The following is a 16,202-nucleotide window of genomic DNA, read 5'->3' as shown; positions in this document are numbered from 1 at the left end:
AGAGTCACAGAAACTGTCTTTATCATCTCTTAAAAAGCAAGTCTTCCCTATAACACAATAGGCTTTCCTCACAAACAAAAACAATTACCTACTTGCTTTACATACTTACCCCATCATTGGATCACTACACACCCCTGTATTTGCTTTCACATGAGGGCACTAAAAACTGCTTTAAACACTTATAATTAATCTTTCTAATCCAAATATTAGATTATAATATATCTTGAAATGTCTGAGATACATTTATATTTATATACAAAAATAAGTAATACCAGCTTTACATGTAGTGTTCCAGTTATGTAAGATCCATAAGTAACAACTTTCTAAGACATCACTGTCAAAAAGGGCATTCAGCAGCTAGTTAAAAGCCTTAAAAAAAGAAATCAACAAGTGCACATGTACTTACATACGAAACAGATAAAAAAACCACACCAAAAAAACTCGGCAATAACAAAAAAACTCATCAAAAAGCCATGATTCTCAGACCAAATGAGAGCATCTGATTTGTTCACTCTAAATTTATGTTCCCTTCAAGAGACCAGATGGACTTTGTGGAGATAAAGACTGTTGTTTCCCTGGGGAGCTACTGTGCATCCTAAGGGAACAGAACACCCCAGAGACTCCAGTGTACCACAGGCCAAAGGATGTGCACACAAGGAGCTAGTTTTCCTGCAATTCATGTACTAAAGGGAAAGAAGAAGACAGCCTGACCTCAGAGATGAAAGAATGAACTTCCTCAAGACTAGAGGCAACTAAGCATTCTGTAACACAAGACAATTATATTGCGGGAAGCCAATGTTGTAAGTACATCAAGAACAGAGGCTGAATATTGTAGAAACACTTGTATCTGTTTTCTCTTATGCAACTGCTTTGAATTTCTACATTGTGAAAAAAAATAGTCATTTTATTTTAATAAAACCTAGTTTCTGGCTGTTTGGTTTTAGCTCAAACAACTTTAGTCTTCTCTGGGGACCTCACCACACAGGAAGGTCTACACTACTACTACTACTACTAAGACTCAACAGACTCTAGGATATTCTGCTGTTGCTAACTACTGTTTCAGTCTAAAGAATACTTTTATTCAACAAGAAAATTCTTAAGAAAAGAAAAAAAGTAGAGCAGCTGTGACTGCTTGCATCGTAGACAAACTTCTTCCAGTACCACATTGTTTTCAAGACTTCCACAGTGGGATTCATCTCCTAACTTCCGAGGTCTACAAGGCAGACTTTTATTATTCAATGCAAACGACTATGCATTTCTAGTACAGATTTTGCCTCATCCTGAAGTACAGACACATGTGAAGACAGGGCTGCCAGAAATACAGAACTTGCAAGCTGGTCTTAATTATTTAGTAGCCATTCATGCAGGAAAGCAAGGAGTAAGAAAAGGATGCATCCTGGGAAGTGGGCACACAAAACCCTTCTAGCATCAAACAGACAACATTATTCAGAGTTCCACTGTGGCAACTGCCTGATGTGATCCTGGCTATATAAACAGAGCAGTAACACGTATTCAAGTGATTTTGTTCCATTGATGGACATCAGTACGTTTGGTATTAGACTACTTGCGTCAGTTTTAGCAGAGACAGTTTAAAAGAATCAAGAAGCAATGACCTGAAGTCCAAGAAACCCAAACGGAAATAACTTCTCTGGAGAACAAATATTTCTGGGTGGAAGCAACTATTGGAACAAAATACCCAGGGAAGCGGCAGCACAGTGACAGATGAGTTGACCGTTTGACTGAAGATCTCCAGCCTTTTGTAAAATCCTGTTTCAGCCAAGCACTACTTTTATTTCAGTCAAACATACATAATAGCACTTAGCAGAGAAATAATTAGATGAAATCTAATGGCTTATTTTACATAGATAATAACTCTCGATAATTGAATACTCCCTCCTTCTCACTTTAAACTCCATCAATCTGCAACAAATTGGGTTTTGAAATTGCGGAATATTAAATTACAAAATTTAATGGACTATATTATTTGCACACATTAATAATCAAATTCATATTATTCCAGAACTACATTTTAAATAGTATTTACATTCTTTCCAAAGAATCAAAAATTCTTATTATTTTTTCTTTTTACTACAGTATTATTACCACAGGTTCATGCTTTACTACTTCGCTCACTCTTGAAGAGCTCAGCTTTTTATGAAAAGGATACCTGTTTAAGGTAGCATATTTGGGTAATTCAACAATTTTCTTAAGACTGTTTACTAAAGAGACATAAATTGCCATTGTGGTTCTGTTGGGAACAGAATTATAAAAGATAATAGCTTTACAGATAGATTCCAATAAATTTTTAACACTTTCTGGATCAATTTTGTTCAGCATGAACAAAACTCTTACAGAATGTTCTAGCATAATATAAAAAGTATTTCAGCAATGGGAAGGCCAGAAGATCAACAACAAACAAAAACTTAATTCCAACACATCAACAGTGTAATTAAAGGCCATTTCTATCTGAAATACTCTGCTAAATTCTGATTACAAAAAGATGCTGTCAAAATAATTGTCAGAATGACTATTATTCCTGAAATTAAGACATTACCCAATTTTAAAGTAATTCCAATTATAAAATATTCCAATGATCAATGTAACAAATACATTCTAGTATTTATGACAGGCACAATCATACACCTAAAATATTTTAAAGTTTTTAAATGGTTTAGTTATATGTACAAATATGCACATATGCACATATATAGACAGATGCAACTGAAAAGCAACAACTGTCATCCAGGACCCAGGTCTTCTGATAAAAATTATGATAATATATCAATTTAAGGGGTCATACTTTAAGCTACAATGACATAAGCTGGATATATACTTTATGTCCCATGAAATACAAGTATTAATTTTATATTCATGCTTCAGATATATTTCAGCCCACATACCAATAATTTATCCTAAGTGATTTTTAAGCAGTATATCAGTAGTTTACTTAAATCAACCCATAAACCTTAAAACTTATATGCAGAAGCAAAAAGTACCTTTCCTGATGACCCAAATCAGACAGAAATTCATCAATGCGTCCTTGCAGTTCATTTCCTTCTAGATTTTTCAGCTTCTTCAATTCACTCTGGAGGAAAAACCAAAGTTCCTTAGCCCCATTTTCAATTCTCCTCCTCAATATTTCATGGTCTTTTCCAAGGCCTCCTACTTAAAAAAAAAAAAAAAAGGGCATAAAAATATCAGCACGTGTAGCTCAATTATTTGTTAAGAAATCAATACATTTCCAATATGGAATACCAAAACTTGGTTTAAAAGTAAAATAAAACTTATCTACCAACCATCTCCCGTCCGCTTCTTATAGTTTTCTATCTGTTCTTTGGCCTTTAAAAGTTGCTCCTCTAAAGCATGTACCTTTCCTGCAGCTGGTCCCTGATCAATAGGGCCATCTGGTATCCTAGGATACAGAAAATAAAGAAATTATATGATATATGTATAATTGTTATTTGATAAATTATATGCACTAACAGTTTATCTCTCCTTTTTTGTTCCATACTCTTTTGCTGATAAACCTTGGCATTTTCTTAAAAGCAGAAGAAATCAAACATACTAACATAAATAAAGATTTTTAAGCCTCAATCCTATAAGAGGAAAACAGTGCATATCAGAGCTGCAGCACACCGATTTAATGTCGTGTTAAACTGTGGTGTTTACAACACTTCCACTCACTGACAAGACCAATCCTAGGTTCTACTTGTGAAAACAGTACTTGCAGCAGCTTAACTCAGACCATTTGTTGGACTGACTGGCACACAAGCAAAGCCTAATTGAGGTATGTGCCTTTACAAGATTCAAGTTTTGGCTGCTTTCTATATTCACACATGAAATACATTCTGGTCTTGAATGCTGGCCAAATATTCTTAGAGGACCAGAGCTCCAGCACTGTAACTCTGCTTTTAAGTTAAGTTTTCCTACATACTAGCACAAGATGATTTCAACATATTTTCTGGATTCAGAACAAGATCCTTGCTTCTTAAATGTACCACCATGGTAATTTTTTATGACAACTCTGGTATTCTAAACTGCTGGTCACCTAAAACAACACAGTAACTGTAACATCCATTTGTGAAACCTCTGGTATGTGAGCACAGGAGAAATACAGAAATAAGTATCCTGAAATCTATGAGCCCTGTGTCCACCCTAAGGGTATTACTGAGGCTCGCTCATCATCTCAACTTGAATCCACATATTAATAAACTGAAACTATTAACGTATAGAAATTAGATGCTAACATCTATTTGCCCCACAAATTAAAAATGAATGGAGGGAAAATAAAAATTCCTTTTATCTCTAGAGAATAAGGTTATGATCTTAAGGTCCTTTCCAACCCTAACTATTCTATGATTCTATGATTCTAATAACACTTCTGCTGGATTCAAGGGTTAAAAATTATTCCACCTTTTATAAGACTTTTGTAAAAGACAACCCTGAAAAGGAAAAGAGGAAACAGATGTCTAAAAGTCTTGAGAACTGTAAAGAATATAGAACATAAAGATGATTCTCCATTCATAATGGAATATAAGCATAAAAAGAAAGAGATACTCTGTCCACACACACATACACAGTTTCAAAGCACCATATGGAAAGACCTCTTGCCAGATGAAAAATGCCTGTAGCATAGAGAAAATAGCAGTTAGAGGGAGTATCTTCACCCTAAACCAGAAATGACAGCAGTCTAAAAATCCTACTTGGGATGTCATTAAATTTAATGTCTCCCAGATCTGGATATTTAAATATCAACAAAAAATAAGGAACTGATGAAAAGTCCATTTTCACTGGAGTATTTGAAGGGAATAAAAACCTAATGCGAGCATCACAAAATTGTATCACGCTAAGAATAACACTTAAAACTCCTTTTTTCCAGCAGGGGTAGGAGAGGTAAAAGAAGAAGCTATGTAGCCTGACAAGTTTAGTGAAAAATTTTGTTCTCTTAAAGCTCCCCATGGAAAGCAAATTAGGGATAATTATTGCAAAATATGTATTTGTGGTTTAAAGTTACTATGGTAAATAAAAAGGAATTATCAATAACTGCTCATATATCTGCTTTTTTAAGCACTGAGGGAATAAGCATGACAAAACTGAGGAAAATATTCTAACCTTAAGCATGTGCACTCCCTAAATATACTCTCTCTGTATGAACAATCCATTTGTGAATTTGTTCCTGCAACAGATGTACAGTATTATATCATACTGACATATGGTACTGTATGGCCATGTACAAGACAACACAAACCTTTAAAAAGCATATTGAAACACATTCAAGCTCTTGCACTAGTTTAAAACCACAAGGTGTGTTTTGCCAACTTGGTATCACAATTGTGACAGGACAACTAACCACAGAATTACCAGGAAAAATGGAATGGCTTCTCCGTATAAATCACATTCCCTAAAGGTAGAATTTGTGAAGAACAGTAAGGTAAAAGCATACAAAATCATTACCATAAGAAATTTTCAGACAACACATGGATCCTCTGAACATAAGGAAAGTCTGTTAAAAGTACCAAGTGCAGAATCCTGCGGAAGGATGGTTGTGGGTGATACAAAAGAACCTCAATTCATTCCGACCAATTGATATAACTAAGATTTTTAAAAAGAAATGTACATCCCATTTAATATTCAATTTGCTTTGGCATACTGTAATAAAGACATTTACTGTACTTCAGTTGTTAGATAACAGGAGCTGGGATGAGAGTGGGGGGCATTCTCTTACGCTAGTTCCATGGACTTGCAAAAATTACATCATTTGAGGATAGAACTAAAATAATTTACTCTTTCTGCAGTTTTGTCTCTACATCTGTTACCTCATCAGACTTGGAATTGCTGTCTTCCTCACCTTCATCCAGTCTCAAAATTAAGGAAAATGTTCTCTGCACCCAGCACAGCTTGCTTGTTACTGCCCTCTACAAGTACATCAACTGAGCTGGAGATAAGGCAACATTTGAGGGAAAAGTGTTTGAATCAAAATCCTTATCTATACTCATTGCATCATCTATGTAGGTAACTTCTAGCGCAGAATACCCTAGTAATAATGCGTACTTATGAATAAGAATTCCTGTTGAAAAACATACAGAAGTTTTCATAACAAAGTAAGTCCTGACAACACACCTCCTTCTTAAAATTTGAGTTTAAGTTTAGATAAACTATGATGATTCTGATCAACAATAAAAGAACATGTCAGTAAGCATCTAGCACAGAATATCCTTCACTTATTGCTATGACAACATTGTAAATTGAGTTATAAATAAACAGTATTCATGCACATTATTTCTAAAACTCAGGCAATACAAAACACCGTTACTTCCATTTATCTCCTGCATCACTAACATATATCTGTGCCTCTTTATAGCCCACAGGAAGGTTTTTACAAAGCATCATAGTTGCACAAGAAAAACTACAGTGACTTCTTACCGAAGGCATTTCAAAGGCACAGTAAAAACTAAGTGGTGCCTGAAGTCATTTCAAGTCATCAGAACTGCACCACAAAGTGTACTCACTTCCTAGGGGAATATTCTTATTTCAGGCGACTTTCAAAAACAAGTGACTGTTCCATCTTGCACGATTGCAGAAGCGCATATTGAGAAAAAATAACCTCACCAAAAATCCTTACAAAAATATAAACTATTCTTAACCAATATATGGGAGATAAATTACAACTATTAAAAAATAAATCGGAAGAACGTGCTGTAGTTTGTGACATCAAACATACAAACTTTGCAGGGGAAAAGAAAAACACTCCTCCAAAAACCCCAAACATCTTACTGCCCTAAAACCTTAATTCTACTCCTCACGCATCCTTTGTTAAAAAAGAGACAACTGGGGAGAAACTGCAAGATCAAATATGATTTAAGCATCACACAGCAAAAACAGGCTAAGCAACATTTCATAAAGCTTTGTCTCAGATATGACATTTCTCAACTTTTGCATGGTTGATGTTGCATGCACATAAGGTGTGTTTCATAAGACATATTTTTGGTTTGTTGCTTTGTTGTTGTTGCTGTCTTTGGGGATGAGGAGCTGCTACTTAAATTGGCAGCAAAAGAGCATTCAAATCTCAGGGTGGAAAGATCACTTCTTGTCGTGTGCTGGCATTCATGGTTGGCTGGATGAAACTAAGCACAGCGCAGCTCCTGTTTTCAACCATCCCAGAGGACTGACACTTTTGTCAGGTGAGAAGGAAGTCAGAGAAGTCCCAAGAACCCATTATAATGGGAAATACTAGGCAACGGAAATGTACTGAATCATATTTTAGCATATAACTAAGGTTCCAACGTAATTCAAGATGAAACGCCAGTTTTCTTTAACTTCAAAACAGAAATTGTTACAACTTACACTTTTACTAAACTACTGAATTCTTGTAACCATACCTGCTTTCTATCTCTTCCTCTCTGCCATAACTAGCTATTATTAATGGCACAACTAGGTATTATGGTAAATTCCTACCATTCGCAAAGCCTCTCTTCCTACTGAGATAATTTTTGTTAACTTGGAGCCTTTTACCATCCAGAAGTTTTATCTAATTGTCAAAATACTTCAGTCTAGTTAATCAGATGCCTGTTTATTGCAACAATCATCCAGGCAGGCACTCTGGTCTTGATCAAACTCCTCTCAAAGTAACCTTAAGAGTTATCATTTAAATAACAACTCGAACTAAAGTCAGATTGGACGGGATTTTGAGCAACCTGGTCTAGCGGAAGGTGTCCATGCCCATGGCAGGGGCATTGGAACTAGATGATCTTAAGGTCCTTTTCAACCCTAACCATTCTATGATTCTATAATTAAGGTCCCTTCCATATCTTCACTTATTACAAAAAGTGTGCTTCTTTTCTGTTGGAACGAAAAAAACCCCAAACTCTCTAATTCTCTAGATATAAAATCTCAGTGGAGAAGGGCAGCAAAACCAAGGTTTTACCTCAGTGCAATAAAATCCAATTTGACAATACAGTTTACCTTCACAAGCTACACTGATTTAAAGACCATCATGTTAACCACTTGGATTTCACAGCCATTATCAGTAATGAGAGTTTTCAGTACAAACCCCAAAATTCGAGCAATTAAATCAAATTCAAGTGATAGTTCCAGACTTTCTGCCTTTGATCAGTCCAGCCTAAAACAAATTGTGTCTTCACTTTAAGATTTTAACTGGAGCAAAAGTAATCTTTTCTGTCTAATGCTAATTCAATTTCTGAAGTTGAGATGTTTTGTTTCTTTAATGGATGTTCATAGCAGCAGTGAGCTTTTCCAGGCCATAGACTGAATCCATGGACTGCTGGCTAATACCTCATTTTAAATAGCCATATTGCTATAAAACTCTAATGGGACCATTTTAAAGCTAAGAGTTATTTTTAACACCACTTGTTCTACCTGGCAAACAAAGAAATGAGAAACTGAAATTCTATATTATATTTATGATTTAATACTTCTATGCTGCAGGTTGACCAGGTTATTGCTTTATAGAAATAACCTTCACAAATACATTTTAAAGAGTATCATGGATTTTGCTCAATAAAAATAATGAAAGGGCTCTACATTGGGATACATCACTTCCCTCAAAGTCTAGTACTGCACCATCTCAGATCAGTTCCAGCAAAAAGCTAAAAATATAGCTTAGCCTGTATGTCACAGGGACAAGATATGCATTCATATGCTATCTCTAGAGCCTTCTTCTTGAGAAGAAAAAAGTACCCTTTCATCAGTAAAATCAAGAACATTTACTTTCTTCTAGTGACTGCAATTTGAACTGGTTATATTTCTGTCCTGGGTTCAGCAGTAGCAGCTTTTTCTCCTTCTTAGTAGCTGGTGCAGCGCTGTGTTTTTGACTTTCGGCCTACAAACAGTGCTGATAAAACCGATGTTTTTAGTTGCTGGTCAGAATGTTTACTCTGACCACGGACTTTCTGAGCCTCATGCTCTGCCAGGGAAGAGGGGAAGCCGGGAGGAAGCAGAGACAGGACACCTGACCCAAACTGACCAAAGAGGTATTCCATACCACAGCACATCATGCCCAGAAGGTAACTGAGAGTAACTCGGAAGGGCTAGTTCATTGCTGGGTGGGGGTGAGTTATCAGTCGGCGGGTAGTGAGTGGTTATATTCTCTTCCCTTGTTATTTCCTTTATCATTATTACTATTGGTGGCAGCAGTAGTGGTTTGTGTTATACCTTAGTTATTAAACTGTTCTTATCTCAACCTGTGGGAGTTACATTCTTTTGATGCTCCTTCCCATCCCTCCGGGAGTAGGGGGAGAGAAAGAAGGGGGGGAGTGAGAGAGAGACTGCGTGGCTGACAGGGTTTAAACCACGACATGGGTTTAAACCATGACTGTGCAAAACACCACATTATCATTTGTTCAAGTCAGCCAAATATGTGTGGCTGAAAGCATGGGGGGTGGTAAACTTTATAGTCAATGCCAACTGTTTCCCCCTCAGAGGCAAGAAACCCTGAGGTTGACTATTCTTGTCTAATACTAAAGGAAACTAAAGGTATTGTATATATTCAAATACAGGATCTTACTTTAAGTTTCTTCATAGTAGCAAAATCTACATTACACTATTTTTTGTCAACAAAAATATATTAAACTTTTCGCCAACACAGTTGTTACCATAAGTTAATAAATTGAGTATAGAAAACTACAGCCCACTCATGGCCATACTACTCAAGGTGAAGACCGTCTATGCTTAATATGGACGGCATCTAGTCAATGGCATTTCTCTGCCTCTGTGCTGCACCACCTGAATGCCAAGGTACTTTTTCAGCGTTGACGTGCAAAACTAAGATATTTGTTTTTCTAGGCTAAGAAGCCTCATCAGCATGCAGCCGTATCTATAGAAACCAGGAAGAGTGCAGTGAAACGAAACTTCAGTAAGTCTATCCAGCCTACCAGATCAAAGAGTCCTGACTACGTGTGAAAGGGAGAGAATGCACCAGAAGAAACATCAGAACGGGGTTCAGAGGAAAGGTATTAATTTCACTGCTACAGAATCCATATGTGTGATTTAATTCAAATGAAGGGGAGAAACAAACTGACTTCAAGATAAGTTAACAAGAACAGGACTAGAACCACAAAACATGCTAGAAAGGAAAACAAAGAGATTTGTGCAACTTGCTATTTTTTCCTATGATTTATGAGGCAAAATAGCAAGGTATAAACCCCAAAATGGCATCTGCTCCTAAAGCATATTAAAAAGCAAGTCCAAAATCAGTTTCTCCTTGCCAAGCAAGAACAACCCAAGAGACATTATGAACACTCAACTCACAGTGCTTCTTTCTCTCCATGTTCTACACAGCAGATCCTGGCCAGACCACTGCTACATATTTGTCCCGGTGCTTGTGAGTACATAGTTATGAAAGAGAGAGTAAGTAAAAATAAACATCACCCTCCCACTTTGTAAAATCTTGTATTGAGCTTTGCTCTTCTACAGCTTGAACAACATACAAAGCCTCTGCATTTGTCCACATCATCCATCAGGACTTTTACATTGCATGTGGTGATGTCCACATACTTAGGGGTCCAATCTGACTCTGGCACACATCCTGCCCTTATAATTTCTTAAGAAAGGAGATACCATAAGTCTATGTTAAAACCTGTCTGTCTGAAAAGATGAAAGAAAACACTTTAAGTTGTAACTGTACCCACCTATAATGTAATAAATAATTGTAACAAGGGAGATGATCCTATCATTTTACAATTATTGCTACAAGCTTAGCAGTAAAGCAAGGAAAAAAACTTAGTTAAAAGAATTCATATAATGCAGCAGTCTACTGCAGCTCATCTTCAGCAAGCTGTAGGAACGTTTTCAACACTTCTAAAATGAGCTCTATCAGATACTGCATGCAGAAGTGTCAAAAAGTCGCAAGCTGTTCTAATTGGCTTGAACATCGAAATTATTGCACTTGCTTGAAGTTGGCATTGAGGATTTAATCACCTACGAACTCTGCTATTGTGTCAGTAACACTTGGACACCATTAAATTATGACTCTTAATTAATTATTAGATTAGACCAAAAGTAAATGTGTATTATCTGTTTAAAGGTTTTGCAATATATTTTCAGTCTGTTACAAAACTGATTAAAACACTTTTGTACATTTTTAAATGTTAAGCATGATTTTACAACAAAAAAAAAAAATCACAAACATGTTACATATACCAACCCTTTTTTGAAAAGTTTTAATTACTTTTGGATCCTACCTGAGAGATTCTGCCATCCGCCTTAAGTCTTCATTTTGCTGCTTTAACCGTTCAAGTTTAGCAAGTATCTTGGATAATTCACGACTAGAGTGATCGGGGTGCTCACTGTCTCGTACCAAGTGTCCACCAATATAAAACAGTAAAGTTCCCCAAGCAAAGAGGATGAGCATGATCCAACGCCAGGAACCAGTCCATGGCCGCATTTTCAGAAGTTCAATTCACTCCAGAACTGCTTCTGCTCACAAAATAAGGAACATTTTAAGTCCCTATACTGTACAAAAGTGGACAATTTCAGTTCCTTTGCTTCACCACATTGTACCAGAGAAAAATTATTCTCAGTGTTTGCCTTACTGCAACTCCTTAGAGATGATCCTTACGGGTCTGTACATAGAAAGCATAAATATCACATCATTCTTCATTTATATTCTGTGAAAAGAATGAAAAACAAAAAAAATTACAATTCTGATATATAAAAATATATTGAACTGCAACTAAGATAAATGTATTGTCATTAACGTTCAGGAATAATGATAAACAATGCTACTACTTTCTGTCAAGTAGAAGAAGAATAAAGCTTTTAACTTTCCACAAAAAATATGTGGAGTTCACGAATGAACCGTATAAAGAATATGCAATTAATTCTGTGTTTGAAATGGCCAGAAGAAATCTTACATTTTATAAGACAAATATTGACTAATTTGTGTTTCATTTCACACATTAAAACAATTTAAAAAACATTCTGTGATAAACTTAATAGTCTCCTTTAGAATCACCGAAGAGCTTTTATTCAATTACAAATACATCTTCATTTTTTTCCACTTTTATGAACTCTCTTCTCCATTTTTAATCATGGTTCCCACCCTGTAACAGAAGAGTTATAGCCATTCTAACAATATATTCTACTGTTTGCAAGTAGATAGGCCTAACAGCAGCTGTAATATCAATTAAGCAATGTGCAAGCACTGCAAAGAATGCAAGCAGTAATTTGCAAACAAATCCATTCATTGCCTACTCTTAAATTTACAGTCACCTCTGAAATGCCCATTTAAAATTAAACCCAAAATTGTATTTCTTGTTTAAAATTGCAAGACAACACGTCTCTCTTTACCCTTCCATTGCCTTTGCTAAAACAGATTAGAACACTAAAAACGTAAGAGGCAATAAAAGAGGGAGATTTCAAGTAGAACATACATGGCAGTGCCATACATTTGAAAATCAGGCATGACTTCAGAAACCTGATTTTTAGGAACATTCTTCTTCCCCTTTAAATCTATCGATCCCATCTTGACAAGTGTGATTATTAAAACTATATAAATGCAAAAAAATACTCAAAAGGCAAAATCTTCTCTCATCTAAAGATACTGTACCATGTAAAAAACTGCAAAATCACCTCACCTCACCTCATTTTGTACCTGGCAAACATCATTTAATGAGTGTAAGAACCTCCTCATTTAGAACTGATTTGAAGATTTAACTGATCAGCATATCCAAAATCTTAAGTACTTCTCATCTCTTTTCCTCTTTCTCTGCAATGTAACTTTTCTACCTTTTGTAAAAGGCACATGTGTGCTCTTTACACTCCATTTCCAAAATAACCTATATTTCCAATTCTCAAATCTGTAAATCCACCATATTTTCTCCGAGATTCTATCCACACCCACCTTCTCCCAAGTTATTATTCTCTGTTTAATCCTTTTTTTGTCTTCTTTTTCATTTCAGTTAGGCTTTTTATTCTGTTCCAACTCATTTCAAGTTTATAGAATAGACTTTCCAACTTGCAATAACTTCCAAATTCACTCAGTCACGGAGACATGCCTGGAGCATGCACTTCCAGATAGAAAAAATCTAACATAGTATTAAAATACTGAAAAAAATCTCTTGTTATCTTCCAGAAGGTTTTTTTGTATGTTTGAAAGAGGCAGAAAAATTCCATGTAGGATTAGCAACATGGTACACAAGATAAACTATTTGAAATTGGATATTACTAATTAAATGGAAAACATTTGTAGTAACTCTCTCAGGCTTTTCCATCTAATGTATCTGTGACAAGGTGAGCATAAGCAGATCAATTTTCTTTGAAAGTAATGTCAGAATCCCACACAAGGAGTATGTCATTTTCTACAGATCTCTAGGAAAGCTATATATAGCTTCTGCTTTAGCTTGGCAATTTGTGGGATTGCCTTCAGGAAGATAGTGGTTTCTTCATCAACCTTTGCAGATCTCAGTACAAGTTAAAAGAATCCGTATTATATGAGACAGAATAAGCCACTGCCAACTCCCCAGAGAATTGCTGCTCTAAGAGAAACAAGCCTAGGTACTTGAAGAAATGATTAACATAAAAAAAAACCCCATGGACTGACATTTAAAGTTTAAGTGTGAAAGTACTCTTAACATCTATACTACCATCACCCAGAAAATGGTTGATGTGGTTGCAACATGCTAAGTGAAATCACAAAGTCTCTGAAGGCAGAGGAAATAAAATACAGAAGGTGCCTTCAAATATTCCTCTACTGATTGGCTAAATATTATGCTGGGAAATGTAATGAGAATAAACAGATGCTACAGACATCATAAAATTACTGCTTAAGAGAAAAGCTACTATGAAAAACTTCTGACTTAATCATAAACAGTTTGCAGAACTTAGATCAGAGAGTTTCTGCTACAGGACCACTTCATAGCAGTCTGCATAATATACTCAGACAGGATGTCCTTTGAGGAGCAACAAAGTAAAAAAAGAACTGTTCTAAAAGAGAAGTGGACTTCATGCTACCTGGAAAGATAATGTCTTACTTCAAACAACTATTATAATTAGCAAAGAAAGCATTCTTTCAAAAAGTTACAAGCATGCTCAAATGATTAGGTAAATTAAGAGAAAAATTACTGAAGACTCCAAGGTCAACAAATGATAAGAGTATGTAAGAACTGTTTAGAATACTCTGCAAGGGAAATACTTTCTTTTTTTCCAATCTGTTTTTCATAACAGAGGAACTTAGGCAGACTCACAAATCAGGTACCTTCTTCATAAGAGGAAGCATCAGTGTGTCTCAAACAGTGTTAGTACAACAGGCTATCAAACAAATCCACAAAATTAATATAACAATTTGTCAAGAACAGATGGCATTCTTTCAACAGTTCTAAAGAAGTTAATGCAATAGTTTAATTATTAACAGTAGTGTGTAACCTCTCACTTAAAATCACCTTGTAGCAAAGGAACAGAAAATGAAAACCGCAAACAATCCTCTGCAAGGGCTACAACAGAGATTCCTGGAACTACAGCCCAGACAAAAATAATATTCCTGTCAGGCACACTGGCAGAAATAATCAGATGAAATAAAACTGCAGACATAAGGATGAAAGCAATCAAAGTCAAAAAAAGTACTATCATGGCTCTTGGAAAGAGAAATTGTGCCTCATAAACTTATTAAAGTTCTTTTGAAGATGGGAACAAACACACAGGCAAAACAGAACCAGTTCCAATGCTAGGCAGTTGATCTAGTGAGTGTGGATTTCCAAATTTCAACAAGGTCCTCACAATATTTCAGAGAAACTAAGGTGCATGGAAGAAGAAAGTTCATCATGTGAGTCACCACTCCATTAGAAGAAGCTTACAATAAGAAAGCAATCAGTTTAAGTGGAAAGAATGATCATGGACTTCACTGGGACTCATCACAGACCTCATACAGTTTAACATATTCATAACTGATTTGAAAAACAAGGTGAAAAGTAAGGCAATAAGCTTTGCATACAGAGAATAAAAGCTGATAGCAATGAACTGAAGGACATCAAGACACTGTCTAATGAAGAAATAAAATTCACTTTATATCAGTGTGTGAAGTTGTGTATAGATGACTTTCGAACCATTATCCATCAGGAATGGACTTTAGCTGTGATAGGTAATTCTATAAAATGTCAGCTCAGCATTGGGCAAAAAGCAATCACGTCCTCTCAGGTTTAAACAACAACAAAAAAGTTGCAAAAAATCATTAACAGTATAAGAAAGTAAATGGTACTATCAATCATTTGTTATTACTTCTAGTACACAGGAATAACAAGTAAAACTTTCTGGTTTGAATACGTTCAAAACAAAATAAGGTATCTCTCAAATCCTGCAATTCCAGCATGAAACCCATTTTGATCAAACACTGTAGGTGTTAGAAGTTCACAATTCAAAGGCCATTAGACCATTTCAAGGAAGATTAAAATTTTCAAAGGCTACCCACAAAGATAGCACCCAACATTCTCAGAATCCCAAGTCACATATTGTTAGAAACTGGAGGATGTACCAGGGTAGTATCACCATAGTTTCCAGGTTCTTGCAGTTTTCCCTAGACATCTACTACAAGCGAGTCTTGGATATACATTAGGCTAGATAAGCCTTTGATCTGATATGGTGCAAATATTTCAACGAATTTAAAATGTTAAAAAACACTGTTTTAAGAGTTATTAAAGGTTTTATGCTATCAAGCACAAAGAGACCACATTTTAAAAGGGCTAACAATCCTACATTTACTTTATAAAAAGACATTTTAGAGCTCATTGTTAATAAAAAAGTAACTTTTTGAGTGTTTGGTTTAAAAGAATACACAGAAACTCAGACAGAAGAAATACCAGACAGTCTTTCAAAGGAAGAAAATGGAATGATAGCTCCATCAAGTACTTGACTGTGTTTGAGGGTAAGATTGGTTACGTACTTCTGGCTCTCAAGAGCTTATAAAATTTGCAAGTGCACATAGTGGGGAAAAACCCTTGTTATTTATGTCCTTCTACGTCCTGAACAATTAATGGTGTGATTATTTTCAAGTACATTGTTCTTGTATCACCTTCACTTTGCTTTTACATAAATGATTGCCAAGTACTGACAGTTTGAATTTAACATTCTTTAATAGTGAACCTGTTCATACTTCCTGATAATAAATAATATTATGCCTAAACCAATTAATGATCTTACTATTTTAAAGAACACAGAGTTCTGCAACTACTCTGAAGAATATTTTATAATATGCA

The 16,202-nt window shown here is 35.5% G+C and overlaps 1 protein-coding gene across 3 annotated transcripts in view; it reads right to left on the bottom strand.

Annotated features, from left to right (window-relative positions):
• FUT8 (fucosyltransferase 8) overlaps positions 1 to 11,401 on the bottom strand; it is a gene marked incomplete at both ends in the record, with an annotated part of 59,270 nt that extends 47,869 nt beyond the window's left edge. Inside the window, 3 exons of one of the 3 annotated variants that reach the window (XM_080617552.1) lie at positions 2,997 to 3,165; positions 3,297 to 3,412; positions 11,199 to 11,401. In XM_080617552.1, coding sequence (XP_080473678.1) covers positions 2,997 to 3,165; positions 3,297 to 3,412; positions 11,199 to 11,401 — 488 coding nt within the window. The remainder of the gene's footprint in view (positions 1 to 2,996; positions 3,166 to 3,296; positions 3,413 to 11,198) is intronic. The other 2 variants (XM_080617553.1, XM_080617554.1) reach the window with 2 other exon arrangements.
• Positions 11,402 to 16,202: the final 4,801 nt, after the last annotated feature.

The sequence above is a fragment of the Psittacula echo genome (assembly GCF_963264785.1).
Source record: "Psittacula echo genome assembly, chromosome: 5".
Classification (NCBI taxonomy): Eukaryota; Metazoa; Chordata; class Aves; order Psittaciformes; family Psittacidae; genus Psittacula; species Psittacula echo.
The sequence above is the reverse complement of the archived record's forward strand: the minus strand, read 5'-3'. Positions and strand labels throughout refer to the sequence as shown.